At 47.2% G+C, this 17581-nt stretch overlaps 1 protein-coding gene across 2 annotated transcripts in view; it reads left to right on the top strand.

The window, feature by feature from the left end:
* LOC138667092 (uncharacterized) overlaps positions 1 to 17581 on the top strand; it is a 58688-nt gene that overhangs the window by 20842 nt on the left and 20265 nt on the right. For both annotated transcript variants that reach the window (XM_069755393.1, XM_069755394.1), the window contains exons 6-7: positions 5908 to 6007; positions 6105 to 6193. In XM_069755393.1, coding sequence (XP_069611494.1) covers positions 5908 to 6007; positions 6105 to 6193 — 189 coding nt within the window. The remainder of the gene's footprint in view (positions 1 to 5907; positions 6008 to 6104; positions 6194 to 17581) is intronic.

The following is a 17581-nucleotide window of genomic DNA, read 5'->3' as shown; positions in this document are numbered from 1 at the left end:
TCTCCAAACGTGATATGGTGTCCGCTAAAGAGTGGAGCCAATTTTTCATTCAAAAAGTCAAATGGCGCTCCTTCCCTTCCAAGCCCTGCCGTGCGCCCAAACAGTGGTTTACCCCCACATATGAGGTATCAGCGTACTCAGGACAAATTGGACAACAACTTTCGTGGTTCAGTTTCTCCTTTTACCATTGGGAAAATAAAAAAAATTGTTGCTAAAAGTTAATTTTTGTGACTAAAAAGTTAAATGTTCATTTTTTCCTTCCATGTTGCTTCTGCTGCTGTGAAGCACCTGAAGGGTTAATAAACTTCTTGAATGTGGTTTTGAGTACCTTGAGGGGTGCAGTTTTTAGAATGGTGTCACTTTTGGGTATTTTCAGCCATATAGACCCCTCAAACTGACTTCAAATGTGAGGTGGTCCCTAAAAAAAATGGTTTTGTAAATTTCGTTGTAAAAATGAGAACTCGCTGGTCAAATTTTAACCCTTATAACTTCCTAGCAAAAAAAAATTTTGTTTCCAAAATTGTGCTGATGTAAAGTATACATGTGGGAAATGTTATTTATTAACTATTTTGTGTCACATAACTCTCTGGTTTAACAGAATAAAAATTCAAAATGTGAAAATTGCAAACTTTTCAAAATTTTCGCCAAATTTCCGTTTTTATCACAAATAAACGCAGAATTTATTGACCTAAATTTACCACTAACATGAAGCCCAATATGTCACGAAAAAACAATCTCAGAACCGCTAGGATCCGTTGAAGCGTTCCTGAGTTATTACCTCATAAAGGGACACTGGTCAGAATTGCAAAAAACGGCAAGGTCTTTAAGGTCAAAATAGGCTGGGTCATGAAGGGGTTAATGGATTCCATCTTAAAAGCGTGGTACTGAAGATATTTATTTAATTTACGCAAATTTATGATAGTCCTAAAGGACCCATCAGGTTTGGAGATTAAAAATAGCGGAGAATAAAAACCCGACTTCTCCTGATATTTTGGAACCTCTTTAATAACTCGCTTTGTAAGCAATTGTTGAATCTCTAATTCTAAGGCCTGTTGTTGGGCCGGAGAGTCCAGCGATGTTATTACAAAATGATTTGGGGGTGTTCTCAAAAATTCTAACTTTAACCCAGACTCAACTACCCCCATTATCCAGGCACTAGAAGTGATTTTTCTCCATTTATCTGAGAAGAATCTAAGTCTCCCCCCTACTGGTAGATCCGTTTTATCTGTAGTTACGTCTACGTCTTGAGAAGGATGAAGGGTTCTTATAGTATCTACCTTTCTTCTTTTGATCCGATGTTTCCCAGTCACGATTATATCCCTGCTGGTCTGACTGGAATTTTCTGAAGGGCATGCGTCTCCGGAAGGCGTTCCTAAAAGTGGGATTAAATGTTTTAGGAAATCCCTTCTTTCTATCTTCTGCCTTTGCAAGGATGTCATCCAGCACCGGGCCGAATAGGTACTCACCCCTACACGGAATGGAGCACAACTTGGCTTTAGCCTGAGCATCCCCCTTCCAGGTCTTTAGCCATAGTGCCCGTCGGGCTGCATTTGAAAGACCCGCCGATCTAGCGGCCAATTTCAGGGAATCAATCGAGGCATCAGCTAGATAAGCCGCCCCTTCTCTGACCTGAGACAGGGAATTCAACAATTTATCCCTGGGTTCTTTTGCTTTAAGCTGTTCCTCCAGCTGAGTCACCCAGACCATAATTGATCTAGCAGTACAGGTGCCTGCGATTGCGGGCTTAAAGGCTCCAGATGATGACTCCCACAGCTTCTTAAGGAGCATGTCAGCCTTCCTGTCTGAAGGATCCTTAAGGAGTCCTACATCCTCTAGTGGTAGCGAGGCTGTTTTTGAAGTAGAGGCCACTGCCGCATCTACTTTCGGAATCTTCATCCACTGAGATAAGGCGTCATCCTCAAAGGGGTACCTTCTTTTTGCGGCCGAAGGTAAGAACCCTTTATCCAGCTTGTCCCACTCCCGTTTGACCAGATCTTTAATGGAATCTACCACCGGGAAAGCTTTACGACTTCTCTGGCTCAGCCCTGCGAACATAATCTCCTGGGTTGTTTTCGCTTCTTTACTCTCTGCAACCCCCATAGTCGCACGGACTGCCTTAATTAAAGTCTCCATATTGTCAATGGAAAAGCAAGGCCTTCCCTCCTCATCCGAGGAGGATGGTGAAGAACTTTCCGAGCATTCGCCCTCTTGTAACGAAGGGCTAGAATCGGACACCATCTCCATACTGATCTTTTCATGCCGTCTAGATTTAAGGGACGATTTTATTTCTTCCCTAATTACTTCCCTCAAATCCGATACCCGGAGAGGGGCCTCTTCTTCTAATGTACGGCATATACACTTCTGACATAACTTCTTTAAATAGGTGTCAGGTAGTGGCTCCGTGCATAAAGCACACTGTTTATGCTTAGATTTAGATACCTTCTTCCCCTATAACAAAGCACAGTACAGAAAGCAGTTGTATCAGCCAACGGCTCGGATATAACACTCACCACTGCTGACAAATATAGAGTACCAGTTTCTGAGGGGGTGAGGTGCGACGTGACGTCGGGTTGCTAGGGTCCTGCTGCCCACGTACCACATCACCACTACGAGATCTGCTGCTGCTCCTCTGCTCTCCTAGCTGTCTGTGTTCGGCGTCTCCTGTAGAAGACATGCTGCCGCACACACTCACCAAGCGCTGCCTTCTTTTAAAAGTCCCGCGCTCCTCCTCCCGGTCTCCTCCGGAAGTCGAAAGCTTTACTTCCGGGTCATAAGCGCCGACTTGCTCCAGCAGCATCGCGCGCGCGTGGACGACCCAGGGCGGCATGCCTTCCCCCAGGAACGCCACTGATCCTTGCCAGACGAGGGGGGAAGCTGAACACAGAACTTCCCCCGACGCTGCTTCAGGGCCCCCGACTCTGCCGTTCCCCCCGGACACCGCACAGAGGCTTGGCAGACCCGGGTAAGACGAAATCCTGCAGGCTCCCGCCGTCCGGACAGGAACCCAAACTGGAGGGCGAGGGGGACCGCCCCTTTTTAACCTATAGGTTCCTTTCCGGAAGGTGGGCGGATCCCCTCTCTCGTTGTGGGTGCTGTCGTGGCGATAGGAAAACACAGGATTCGGAAGGCATCTGTGACTCCGACTCGGACAAGGAAACGGAGGGGTCCCTGATCCCAATCCCTCCTAGCAATACAGCGCTAGTTGAGGACTTAATCTCTTCCATCCATCGGGTGCTGGACATTTCTGATCTGCCACCAGAGGCCCCAAAACACAAGATTTCCTTCGAAGGACCTCTGAAGCCGCCTAAGGTTTTCTCTAACCACCCAGAGTTTAAGGCGATCCTTAAAAAGCAGCTCTCACAGCCTGAGAAAAAATTCGCTAATCGCAAATATCTGGAGGCGAGGTACCCCTTCCCACAGAAGGATACCAAGGAATGGACAGACCCACCCGAAGTGGACCCACCAGTCTCTAGACTAGCAGCACAGACCCTCCTTTCACTGCCAGATAGCTCAACCCTCGGGGATGCAGCAGACCGGCAGGTAGAACGCATGGCTCGTTCAATTTTCGAGGCTGCAGGGGCTTCCCTGGCTCCTGCGTTCGCTTAGCTTCATTCTGGCCTGGCCTGGGCCAAAAATTTACAAGCTGGCCTCCAAGCATCCGCTCCTGAGCTGCTGAACCAAGCGGTTCAAATATCAGTCGTAGCAGATTACATGCAGCTCTGGATTCAGCAAGGGGTGTAGCCATCACAATTCGGCGTATCCTCTGGCTGCGGGAATGGAAAGTGGACGCAGCCTCAAAGAAGTCCTTCATGCACCCCCCCTACCTCAGTGGGCGACTTTTTGGTGAACAGTTGGACACGATGATATCCAACGCCACCGGGGGTAAGAGTACCTCTCTTCCCCAACTTAAACCTAAACGCACTTACAAGAAGCGTAACCAAACTCGATTCCGATCCTTTCGGAATTCTTCGGGCTGGTCCGTCTCGCGTCCAGCACAAAATCGTAACCGTTCCCCACGCAGGGACAACTCACGGTCGACGCAAAGGTCTGACAAGACCTGGCAGTCAAAAGCAGCCCAGTCTAAGCCGAGAGGAGAAAATCTCAGACTTTCTCCTCATCATGACTCACGGACTCCAGAAGACACCACACCCGTAGGCGGCCGACATTTGCTCTTTGTTCAAGTCTGGCTGCCTATTACAGAAGACAGGTGGGTCAGGGAACTAGTGTCTTCTGGATACAAGATAGAGTTCACCTCCAACCCACTGGACCGATTCTTCCTTTCTGCCCCTCCAAAACCACCGGCCAAGGCTTGTGCTTTCCGACAAGCGGTCTCCTCGCTTTTTCAAGCAGGAGTCATAGTACCGGTCCCCACGGCCGAGCGCTTCCGAGGGTTCTACTCCAATCTATTCGTAGTCCCCAAGAAAGGAGGCAGTGTGCGGCCCATATTGGACCTAAAACCTCTCAACAAATATGTATGGGCCCGTCACTGACCACAGATGCAGATTTGGTGCAGATTTCACCTGCATCAAATCCTGAGCAAACACTGAGCCATTCCTGACCGTGGGAACATACCCTTAGATTTCTCAGGTGCCTAGAGCCACCACTAGAGGGAGCACAGTAGGATACCAGTCAGTGCTGTGAAAGTGCATCCAGTAAAATACTTATGCGTCACTATGTTCTACAGTTTCACACTCCCGTAAATATGCAGTTTAGTTCTTAATGATAAGTCAGCATGTGGAAATGCAGACTTTTTACTGTTACCCAGATTTTGATTTATAGCAGGTACAGGAACTGAGCTTTCTTTTTCCACTTGCTGACTTATTAATAAACCTTTAATTGCATATTTCTATTCTGTGGTATTACACTACTTAGTGTAACTCTGACATGCAGAATGAGCCTCTGCTAGGCCGGTATTCAGAAAGGAACTAATGGTCTGCCGTATGAGCTGTGGTCACATGATGCAGGACAAGGCTGGGGCAATGCTGGGGTTGGCAGAAGACCGCAATTGACAAGTGTTTAATGTGCTCACAACTACACACACATTACTGATTGATAAGTGAGGCTATAAAAAAACGCTAGGAATTGATCAGTAGGTTTTTCCCACTTAGTCTATGTAGCATATTGTGGAGACAAAGACCCTGATTCCGTTGATGTGTCACTTACTGGGCCACTGGCTGTAATTTTGAATAAACCACTGTTTTAGCAACTGGAAGATTTATCACTAAAGAACTAGTAAACCTGCTACCATATAGTCCTGAACATTCGTGAGCACTATATAACCCTGCCCCTATCACTGATTGGCAGCTTTCTGTCCAAGTTCAGTGTACACAGAGATGCTGCTAGATCTGCAGCCGAGAAATCTGGGATTTTATAAAAAATGACAGCAAACAGCCCAGTAAGTAACACATTACTGGATTCGGAGACTGTGCCTACGTAGGAAAAACCTGGTGACTTATTCCCGTAAGCTCCCTCTAGTGGCTGTAGACTGCCAGTTTCTTATGTTTTCATTGTATACAGTAGATCTGTATCAGAAAAACAAAGCTCCATCTGGTATAGAGACATTAAGAAATGTATCATCAACTCTGGACCTACAAGCTACATAAGGTGGACATTTTTTTCCAGATTTTGACCAATTGTCTCTTGATGCACATAAGTGGTATTCTCCTGATACGCTACAATAAGCTAGCTCCGACATACTCTTTCTGTTTTATGGGTACAAATGTAAATGCTGCATAGAGTGCGGAGGATGCACGTGTACTGGTTCTCTGCTACCCAGTCAGTCAGACTTGTGACTGTGTCTCATGAACAGTCCTCAGGAGGTGATGTTATTGGGGCTGTCGCTGGCAGTGAGACGTGGGGCTTACCGATGTGGGTATCAATATTTTTAAATACCTGTATATTATCTAGGATGGAGTCATGAAACGTATTAAAGTTGAAGCTGAAGACGCATCTCATATTAGTTCTCATCCATGCAAGGAGGAGGCTATTCCTACAGCTATATGCCCAGGTAAGAGCAAATCGGTGTGAACAATTGAGTTATTTAGCTCGTTTTGGAATTTCTGCAATGTAGTGGTTACATTAGTCACATTATTTATATCGTGTAGAAACATCCGGAATCAGAAATGCATCAGAGGAGTGCCTCATTGATCCATATTTGATATGTAAGACCGAGCTGGATACAGGCTTTATGCAGGTATATATTTTTTGCTATTCATATGTTTTTTATTTTTTTGCCAAATTAGATGAATGTATTATGCTAGAGCGACTCAGTCTGCTGTACACGGAGGTAGACAAGGCACCACTGTTGCTGAATGTACTTGGTTTATTTAGATGCGGCATAAACCAAGGTAAAGCAAAAAGTAAACACAGCCCTCTGGGCAAAACAAAAGGAAAATGATAGCGCTAGCACAGTCCTTGTATTAGCAAGGATCAGCCTGCTTGGTGTTAGTAAGCAAAAACACTTCTCTGGCATGTTCCTCTCCAGACACTGAACACTGCTGCCTTTGGAGGCCAGCTACTTGTGCCCCAGACCACACCCTGGGGTGGAGATAAGCTGGACCTCCTCCCTCCCGCTCTATGGATGTCCTCATAAAAGCCAGCCCATTTACAAATTAGCTTAATATCTCACAGCACTTCGTGTGCTGGAGGAAAAACTCTGAGTTATATATCACTGACGCCATTAAGTGTAGTGAAATCTATCTCCCCTCCAGCACTTTACCAGTGACTTTGCCACAGTATATATAATGTGTAGACACATGTCTTAGTGACAGGTTAGGGCATCAGCTCATGGGTCACCATCTCCTGGATGAGCTGGGCATTTTCAGACACAGTTCCCAGCAGATAGGTTTGATGCAACTGGCTGTGACCAGTTTTATTGTCTGCGTACAAAATTCTGCAAAAGCAAAACACAAATTCTATAAAAGAAAAACTTGGATGTCAGCCACTAACTATACACTCTTGTGAGTGCACAACATCCCCCAAAAACCATACCTGAGCATTGCAGGTGATTAGCCTCAGTCCTCACTGACATCTGCAGGGGCTAAATGGGGCAGGCAAATGCCCCGCTCTGCTGCCAACCTGCCCGACTGGTTTATTTACACCGTATAAGGCCCGAACTTGGGGGAAATGTACACACCATCCGCCATTATATATAGATCTATATATTTATAGGGGTTGGTGATGTGTACATAGAGGGAAAAAACACAGTACTGTGCAAAAGTCTTAGGCTAAGTAAGAACGCTTCCAAAATAGAAGTTAGTAGTTTAATTTTATCACGTAACACTGGGTAAAACCGTCAATGAAAAAGACCTGGGTGTATGGGTGGTGGATGACAAACTCACATTTAGTGGGCAGTGCCAGTCAGCTGCTACAAATAAAATAATGGGATGCATTAAAAGAGGCATAGATGCTCATGAGGAGAACATAATTTTACCTCTATACAAGTCACTAGTTTGACCACACTTAGAATACTGTGCACAGTTCTGGTCTCCGGTGTATAAGAAAGACATAGCTGAACTAGAGCGGGTGCAGAGAAGAGCCACCAAGGTTATTAAGGAAATGGGTGGCCGGAAGTACCAAGACAGGTTATATACCCCTTCACCACAGGGGCAGTTTCAGTTTTTCCTTTTTTTTTGTTTTTTCCTCCCCTTCTTCCCAGAGCTATAAATCTTTTATTTATTCGGACTCCCATGACAGCACTACGAGAGAGGGGATCCGCCCTTCAGGAACAGGAAACCTACAGATACAAAAGGGCGGCACCTCTCCCGATGCATCAGTTGGTTTCCTGTTCCTGGAGGGACAGGATCCTACAGATAGTATCTCGTAGAAGATCCCAGGCCGGCCGACTCTGGTAGCGGGGAGGTCTCCTACCTCGGCCTGTGCGGGAGTCCCTGGAGACGCCACGGTGGTCCTGGCTGGACTGCACGTCGGTGGCGTTGGCAGCAGGGAGCAGGGTCCGGAGGATTCCTGGTCTCCATGAAGCGCCGGCGTCGGTAAGTATAAATTCCCCCCCCTGGTCCATGCGGTGCGGTGTGGTGGCGGCGTCGGAAGGGGGGCGCCGTCCGGAGCGCTGCTGTTCATCTCCGGAGCGTTTCCAGCATGCTGTGACATCGGGGGCGGAGTCGGCGGGCGCTTCCGGTTCACGGGGTGGCTGCGCATGTGCAGTCGTTCCAAGATGGCGACGCCGGTTTTCTACATTAGCCACCGCTGACCTCCCAGCTGCAGCCTGTACAGCAGGGGCCAATGGGGAGGACGCCAGGCAGCCTGCTGACCGGAATACAGGGGGATATAAGCAGGTGTTGGCAGTAGAGCCCTGCTTTTGGCCACAGCTTCATCATGGAAGATGATGGTGAGCAGCAGCCTCAGCTACTCGATAAAGTGCGGCAGAAAGCCGTGGAAAAGGAGCATGTCAGAAGTGACCAGTCCAGCCGTAAAAGCTCATCCAGGCAGGGATCTAGAGCTTCGACTGGCAAAGAGCCCCCTCGTGTTCCGGTACCTTTTTTTGGCGTACGCTGGTAAGTGATCTACGTGAATGTTCACTCAGTGACGCGGACCCCTTATACTTTGTCATTCTAGGGGAAGAAAAGTGCAAAGACGAAACATAAGGAGTGCGCCCTTTGTGGAATCCCTTTACCAGATTCTTACCCTAAAAAATTATGCGCCTCCTGTATACAACAGACGGTGAGGTCTACAGGAGTGGAGGGGTTGAGTGACATCAGGCTAGATAGATGGTATCACCCTTATTGTCCTCCCCTAGGTAGCGGAAGAATCTGCTTCTACGGCTAATCTAAAGGAGATGATCCGTATGGAAGTAAGGGAATCCCTGCGGTCTCTGTCCCAGGCAGGAAGTTCAAAACACAAAGCTCCGGTGATCTCTGATTCTTCGGAGGAAGAAAAGGAGGAAGGTTCTTAAGGCTCGATTCCCTCTTCCTCGTCATCAGAAGAGGACTCTGGCCGATTTTGTCTACCTCTGGACCGGGTTGATAAATTGGTTAAATCGGTCAGGGGTACGATGGGCTTAGAAGAACCTAAGACGCAGCTTTCCCGTCAGGAGTTAATGTTCAGCGGCCTGGATCACAAGAAACGTAGATCCTTTCCGGTGAATGAAAAGATTCAAGACCTGATTCTCCGGGAATGGAAAAAAACAGAGAAGAAAGGTTCATTGCCACCAGCTTTAAAGCGCAGGTATCCCTTTGAGGATGCGGCTGTGGATACCTGGGACAAGGCCCCTAAATTAGATGCTGCGGTGGTGAAAGCATCAAAGATAGCCTCACTACCTTTTGAGGACATGGGGACCCTTAAAGACCCTCTTGACAGGAAGGCGGATACCTTCCTTAAAGATACCTGGGAGATGGCAGCCGGATCTTTGAGACCAGCAGTGGCCACGACATGTACAGCAAGATCCTTAATGGTCTGGCTGGAACAGTTGGAGTCCCAACTTAAAGAAGGCGCTTCCAGAAATTCAATCCTAAGTGCGCTCCCAGTAATTCAGGATGCTGCTGCCTTCCTGTCGGACGCTTCGGTAGATTCAGTCAAAATGGCGGCCAGAGCGGCAGGACTCTCCAACGCGGCTCGTAGAGCCTTATGGTTGAAGTGTTGGTCGGGTGACATTCAGTCAAGATCCAAGTTATGCGCTATCCCATGCAAAGGGGAATATCTCTTTGGACCAACCTTGGATGAGTTGCTCGAAAAGGCTGGGGATGACAAGAAAAAATTCCCTAATTTGTCATCGGCCTCTTACCGGCGTCCATTCAACAGAAAAAGATTTGGTCGTGGAAGGAAGCGCGCATCCTCGCCCTCTAGAGATTTTAGATGGGAGGATAGACGCAGGAGAGGTACCGGCTACATGTTTCGCCGTTCCTCAAAAGAACGTAAGAAACCAGACCAATGACTAGCAATCCCTGTGGGAGGGAGAATGGCAGGCTTCTCTTCCGCATGGACTAACATCACAAATAGTGACTGGGTCCGAGGTGTTATATCGGAGGGTCTGAGACTGGAATTTATTCACTGGCCTCGGGATAAATTTAAGCTAACCCCCTTACGTTCCTCCTCTACTGAACAGACGGCTTTAGAGGCAGAGGTCATGAATTTATGCCTTAAAAATCTGCTGATTGAGGTCCCAGAATCAGAAAGAGGAAGAGGATTCTACTCTCCTCTATTTCTGATTCAAAAACCAGACAAATCATTTAGGACTATTATTAATCTTAAATCCCTTAATGAATACCTGGTTAATACTACCTTTAAAATGGAGTCAATCAGCTCAACAATAAAAATGTTGTTCAAACACTGCTTCATGGTAGTTATGGACTTAAAGGATGCATACTATCATGTTCCTATCCATAGAAACTTCCAGAGGTTTCTAAGAGTGGCGGTGTCTATGGGAGGAATTGTTCGCCATTTTCAATTTAGGGCTCTTCCCTTCGGCCTCTCAGCAGCTCCCAGGGTATTTACTAAAGTAGTCGCTGAGGTCATGGCGCACTTACGAGAATTCAATATTCTCATTATTCCTTATCTGGATGATTTCCTTATAGTGGGGAATTCAGCAGACCATTGCCTTTCTCAAGTAGAGTCAGTTACGACTAAACTAGAACATCTGGGCTGGATCATAAATTATGAAAAATCCCGATTGCAGCCCCTAAAAATCCAGAGATTCCTAGGGCTGTTATTAAATTCCGAGACCCAACAATGCTGTCTTCCACCTGATAAGTTACTCCATATTCAGCAGCATGTGTTAAAAGCAATTAATAAACCATCCATGACCCTTAGGCAGGCTATGTCACTGTTAGGTTCCCTAACTTCTTGTATTCCTGCCGTCCGTTGGGCCCAGCTCCATTCCAGGCCTTTACAGTTTGAGGTATTGGATAATGATAGAGCCTTACAGGGTTCCTTGCAGGGTCAGATGACATTAAGTCCAGTGGTTCTTGCATCTCTTAGATGGTGGCTAAAAGAAGACAAACTGTCAGCAGGAGTTCCCTGGGTGACAAAGGTGACTCGTGTAATCACAACGGACGCCAGCCCCACGGGGTGGGGGGCACATATGGGTGACGTTGTAGTTCAGGGTCTATGGGACCCCCAAACATCAGCCTCTTCCAATCAGAGGGAGTTGATGGCAATTGAATTCTCAATTAAGGAACTCCTCGTATATCTACAGGGTCACCATGTCAAAGTCCTCTCCGACAACCAGGTGGCAGTGGCCTACGTGAATCACCAAGGTGGAACACGCTCCGAGTCCCTGATGGAAGAAGCGGACCGCCTGCTCCATACAGCAGAGAACCATTTTCTATTTTTAACTGCACTACATATAAAAGGGAAAGAAAATATAAGAGCAGACTTTCTAAGCCGAAACACCTTAAAACAAGGGGAATGGTCTCTGAACACAGGTATCTTCAACCAGATTGTCCGCATGTGGGGTCATCCAGAGGTGGACTTATTTGCCACCAAGGACAACAGAAAAACAAAAAAATTCTGTTCCCTAAATCCCAGGGAATATCCGCTGGCAGTGGATGCCTTCCTGATCAGATGGGATTTCCGATTGGCTTATGCGTTCCCCCCGCTGGGCCTATTGCCTCTGGTGGTCAGAAAGATAAGGGAGGATCAAGCGAGAATCATACTGATCACTCCATTTTGGCCCAGAAGGGCTTGGTTTTCCTGGCTCAGGACCATGTCAGTGGAAGACCCCTGGGTACTTCCGGACATTCCGGACTTACTTCATCAAGGTCCGATCAGCCATCCACAAGTGAAGGGACTCCATTTGACGGCATGGTTTTTGAGAGGTCACTGTTAAAAAAACGATGTTTTTCCCCAAATCTAATTGATACCCTTATGAAGAGTAGGAAACATATAACAACTAAGATCTACTCTAGAACTTGGAGAAAGTTCCTGGCCTCTTCTCTTTTAATATTGAAGAAGGAATACCAATCAGCCAGATTTTAGAATTCCTGCAGAAGGGGCTAGAGCTAAATCTATCTACAAGTACGCTAAAAGTTCAAGTCTCAGCCCTAGGGGCCCTGTTTTCTTGTAACATTGCTAATAACTATTGGGTATCAAGGTTTATCAAAGCATCTAGTAGAGCTAGACCTACAGTTAGGGCCAGAAATATTTGGACAGTGACACAAGTTTTGTTATTTTAGCTGTTTACAAAAACATGTTCAGAAATACAATTATATATATAATATGGGCTGAAAGTGCACACTCCCAGCTGCAATATGATAGTTTCCACATCCAAATCGGAGAAAGGGTTTAGGAATCATAGCTCTGTAATGCATAGCGTCCTCTTTTTCAAGGTACCAAAAGTAATTGGACAATGGACTCTAAGGGCTGCAATTAACTCTGAAGGCGTCTCCCTCGTTAACCTGTAATCAATGAAGTAGTTAAAAGGTCAGGGGTGGATTCCAGGTGTGTGGTTTTGCATTTGGAAGCTGTTGCTGTGAGCAGACAACATGCGGTCAAAGGAACTCTCAATTGAGGTGAAGCAGAACATCCTGAGGCTGAAAAAAAATAAAAAATCCATCAGAGAGATAGCAGACATGCTTGGAGTAGCAAAATCAACAGTTGGGTACATTCTGAGAAAAAAGGAATTGACTGGTGAGCTTGGGAACTCAAAAAGGCCTGGGGGTCCACGGATGACAACAGTGGTGGATGATCGCCGCATACTTAATTTGGTGAAGAAGAACCCATTCACAACATCAACTGAAGTCCAGAACACTCTCAGTGAAGTAGGTGTATCTGTCTCTAAGTCAACAGTAAAGAGAAGACTCCATGACAGTAAATACAAAGGGTTCACATCTAGATGCAAACCATTCATCAATACCAAAAATAGACAGGCCAGAGTTAAATTTGCAGAAAAACACCTCAAGAAGCCAGCTCAGTTCTGGAAAAGTATTCTATGGACAGATGAGACAAAGATCAACCTGTACCAGAATGATGGGAAGAAAAAAGTTTGGAGAAGAAAGGGAACGGCACATGATCCAAGGCACACCACATCCTCTGTAAAACATGGTGGAGGCAACGTGATGGCATGGGCATGCATGGCTTTCAATGGCACTGGGTCACTTGTGTTTATTGATGACATAAGAGCAGACAAGAGTAGCCGGATGAATTCTGAAGTGTACCGGGATATACTTTCAGCCCAGATTCAGCCAAATGCTGCAAAGTTGATTGGACGGCGCTTCATAGTACAGATGGACAATGACCCCAAGCATACAGCCAAAGCTACCCAGGAGTTCATGAGTGCCAAAAAGTGGAACATTCTGCAATGGCCAAGTCAATCTCCAGATCTAAACCCAATTGAGCATGCATTTCACTTGCTCAAATCCAGACTTAAGACGGAAAGACCACAAACAAGCAAGACCTGAAGGCTGCGGCTGTAAAGGCCTGGCAAAGCATTAAGAAGGAGGAAACCCAGCGTTTGGTGATGTCCATGGGTTCCAGACTTAAGGGAGTGATTGCCTCCAAAGGATTTGCAGCAAAATATTGAAAATAAAAATATTTTGTTTGGGTTATGTTTATTTGTCCAATTACTTTTGACCTCCTAAAATGTGGAGTGTTTGTAAAGAAATGTGTACAATTCCTACATTTTCTATCAGATATTTTTGTTCAACCCTTCAAATTAAACGTTACAATCTGCACTTGAATTCTGTTGTAGAGGTTTCATTTCAAATCCAATGTGGTGGCATGCAGAGCCCAACTCGCGAAAATTGTGTCACTGTCCAAATATTTCTGGCCCTAACTGTATACACAAGAATAGATCGGTACCTTGGGATCTCAACCTAGTTCTTTCAGCTTTGACTAGGGAACCATTTGAGCCCTTACATTCAGCCTCAGTTAAATTATTATCCCTCAAAACAGCATTTTTAGTAGCAATAACATCTGCTCGTAGGGTAGGGGACATACAGGCTCTTTCTAGACTTTCCCCTTATACAGAGTTTCTACAGGACAGAGTAGTCCTCAGACCGGACCCGGCTTATTTACCAAAGGTAGCCTCAGATTTCCACAGATCTCAGGAGATAGTTTTACCATCATTTCTCCCTAATCCTTCTAATCCTAAGGAGGAGCTACTCCATACTTTGGATGTTAGGAGATGCCTATTAGAGTATATCTCAGTCACTGACGCTTGGAAGAGAGAGGGGGGGGGCTCCTGCTTCATTGCGCGGTCTCAGATGGTAAAACGCCATGCTGCACTGGTGCCGGTTCCAGATTGTCTCTCCATAGCTAAAGCACGGGCGGAAGTCCCGCCCCTAGCAACTTTCTTCCGGCGGCCCGCTGCATCATGGTCACTGTAGTTTCCTGCAGGATCATGGGCGGAAGTTCCGCCCCCAGCAACTTTCTTCCGGCGGCCCGCTGCATCATGGTCGCTGTTGTTTCGCGCTCCCAGCGTTTCTAGGAGAGTGCAGGTATGGGAAAAATCAAGTCCCCTGCTTTGGCCTTTGCACGATCCTTATGGCGGCTCCTCCCCCTTTCATGATCTTCATAAGGGAGGTTTTCTCTGCTCAGAGCTCGGTTTAGTGTGGTGCTCAGAACCGACGGGGACACAGGACTGGGGTAAGTGCTACTTCCCTCAGCCTGACAGCAGTTTTTTGTTCTAAGACCCAGTAGCTCATAAGGCGTTTCATAGCAGCAACAGCAGCAATAGTCATCATGTCTAGAAGGACTAAGTCTCACACAGTCCTGTATACCTCATGCATTACTTGCCGGGCTTCTTTTCCGCATGCGCAAACTAGCCATATCTGTGAAGCTTGCGATTCCGAACGCGCTCAGGAGCCCCCGCCAGCTACCCCGCCTGCTACCCCGCCTGCTATTCTGCCGGGTATGCCTGTATCTGAGACTGTGGCATCTCCCCCTGAGTGGGTCGTATCCTTAACGCAATCTATGGCGTCTCTAACAAAGGTGGTTGAGTCCCTTCAAGCCCCTGTCAGGGACGTTCATCCATCTGTTTCGGAAAGATCCTCCGATTCTCAGGACCCTCCGGCCTGCAGGGGCCGTACTCCCTCTAGGCAGACGCGGGGGAAGCGTACCCACACTACGTCTCCCGGTCCGTCGGGTGCATCCGTCTCTCGGTCTCCCTCACCTGTGGGAGTGAGTGAACATGGTTCGGACTTTGACTCTGAAGGGTCTTTTGATTTAGAAACTCCTGATTATCAGGAATCAGTTGACAGTCTCATTGAGGCCGTTAACCAGTCTTTGGGAGTAGAGGATGTAGCCACCTTACCTTCAGGTCATAAGGTGTCTTTTAAAAGATTCAAGCAACCTCATAAGGTGTTTTCTTCTCATCCTGAGTTTGAGGATTTAGTTCAACGTCACATGGAGCGACCGGATAAACGTTTCTTAGGCCAGAAGGCCCTGGGTACCAGGTATCCTTTCGCACCCGAGATTTGTAAAAAATGGGCAGAATCTCCTTCTGTGGATCCTCCCGTGTCCCGTTTGGCCTCTAACACACTGCTGTCTCTTCCTAATGGGTCTGCTATTAAAGATCCAACTGATCGACTCTTAGAGAGTCTAGCTCGGTCGGTGTTTGAGGCTTCAGGGTCAGCCCTCGCGCCGTCTTTTGCGGCGACATGGGTTGCCAAAGCTATGATAGCTTGGTCAGAGTCCGTCACTAAGGCTCTTCAGGATAGGGAGATTCCTGTAGATGTGATAGAGATGTCTAATCAGATATCCTTGGCTGGGAATTATCTGATTAATGCATCTTTAGATGCAGCAAATTGTTCAGCATTGGCAGCTGCAAATGCTATCGCTATCAGAAGGGCTCTATGGCTGAGAAATTGGCAGGCGGACTCTACTTCAAAAAAGTCCCTTACATCCCTTCCTTATCAAGGTGGCCTATTATTTGGCGCAAAGTTGGATCAACTTATATCTGATACCACAGGGGGAAAGAGTAATTTCCTTCCACAACAAAGGGTTAAGCAACCTTTTCGTCGCCAATTTCAAGCAAGGTTTAAATCCTTTCGTAACACCCGGTGGTCTGCAGCACCAAGCTCAGGTCCTCCAAGTCGGTCTAACCAAGACAGGGTGCACCAAGTGTCATATAGAGCCAATCCATTGGCAAGAATGCGATATCAACCATCAAGATCTAGGGGATCTAGATATCCTCGGTCTTCGGCTAAATGACTGGAGGCAGCCTCATGTCGTCTTCAACAGAGTAGGCGGTCGCCTACTTCTGTTCCATCAGTCCTGGCTGTCAGTCGTTTCCGACAGATGGGTGCGAGAACTCGTGGTTTCAGGGTACAAAATAGAGTTTCTCTCTCTCCCTCCAAGCCGGTTTTTTCCGTCCAGTCTTCCCAGTTCAAAATCCCGTCTAAGGGCTTTATTCAAAGCAGTCGAGTCTCTTCAGTCCAACGGGGTCATTGTTCCCGTTCCAGGGGTAGAAAGGTTCCAAGGATTCTATTCCAATCTGTTTACGGTCCCCAAAAAAGACGGGACTGTAAGACCCATTCTGGACCTAAAGTGTTTGAACAAGTTCGTCAGCACTCGTCACTTCCGTATGGAGTCGCTCCGCTCGGTTATTGCGGCTATGGAAAAGGGAGAATTCCTAGCTTCCATAGATATCCAAGATGCCTATTTGCATGTCCCCATATTTCTTCCGCATCAAAGATTTCTACGGTTTTCCATAGGCGAACGTCACTTCCAATTCACAGCATTACCTTTCGGTCTCGCCTCTGCTCCCAGGGTGTTCACAAAGGTGATGTCAACAGTTGTGTCCATCCTGCACTCCCGGGGCATAGTCATTTTGCCATACTTGGACGATCTCTTGGGGCCAACTTTTCAAGCATGCAAAGAGAACGTCAGCATCACTTTGGACACTCTATCCCGACTAGGGTGGCTGGTCAATCTAAAAAAGTCATCTCTAGTCCCATCTCGAAAGATTTCTTTTTTAGGAATGATCTTCGATACTTCTCGGGGTCTGACTATCCTACCCCAGAACAAGGTACTCTGCCTTCGGCAGGAAGTGAAAATACTACAGCAGCCGAGTTTTCACTCAATCCGGTTTTACATGAGGGTCTTGGGCAGGATGGTGGCGGCCATGGAAGCAGTACCATTCGCCCAATTTCATCTTCGCCCTCTCCATCAGGCAATTTTGTCAGCCTGGAACAGGAGTCATGCTTCTCTCAACCTCCGGTGCCGTCTGTCTCCCCGGGTCAGGCAATCTCTCATATGGTGGATGAGGAGCTCCTCTCTGCGGCAGGGGAAAGCCTTTTCTCCAGTCCATTGGCTGGTAGTTTCTACAGACGCCAGTCTTCTCGGTTGGGGAGCAGTGTTTCACCAACACACAGCACAAGGTTTTTGGTCCCCAGGGGAGTCAACTCTTCCAATCAATCTGTTAGAGATATGGGCAATTTGGCTGGCTCTGCAGCACTTTCACCATCTTCCGGCGGGTCACCCGGTCCGGATCCAATCGGACAATGCCACGGCTGTGGCTTACGTAAATCATCAGGGGGGCACCCGCAGCAGGTCAGCCATGCGCGAGGTAGGGCAAATCCTCCGCTGGGCCGAGAACAACCACTCCGTGATCTCGGCAGTTTACATCCCGGGCAAGGAGAACTGGGCAGCGGACTTTCTGAGCCGTCAGGGTCTTGCGCCCGGGGAA

Source organism: Ranitomeya imitator, chromosome 2 (genome assembly GCF_032444005.1).
Source record: "Ranitomeya imitator isolate aRanImi1 chromosome 2, aRanImi1.pri, whole genome shotgun sequence".
NCBI lineage: Eukaryota > Metazoa > Chordata > Amphibia > Anura > Dendrobatidae > Ranitomeya > Ranitomeya imitator.
This window is presented reverse-complemented; position numbering and strand designations above follow the sequence as displayed.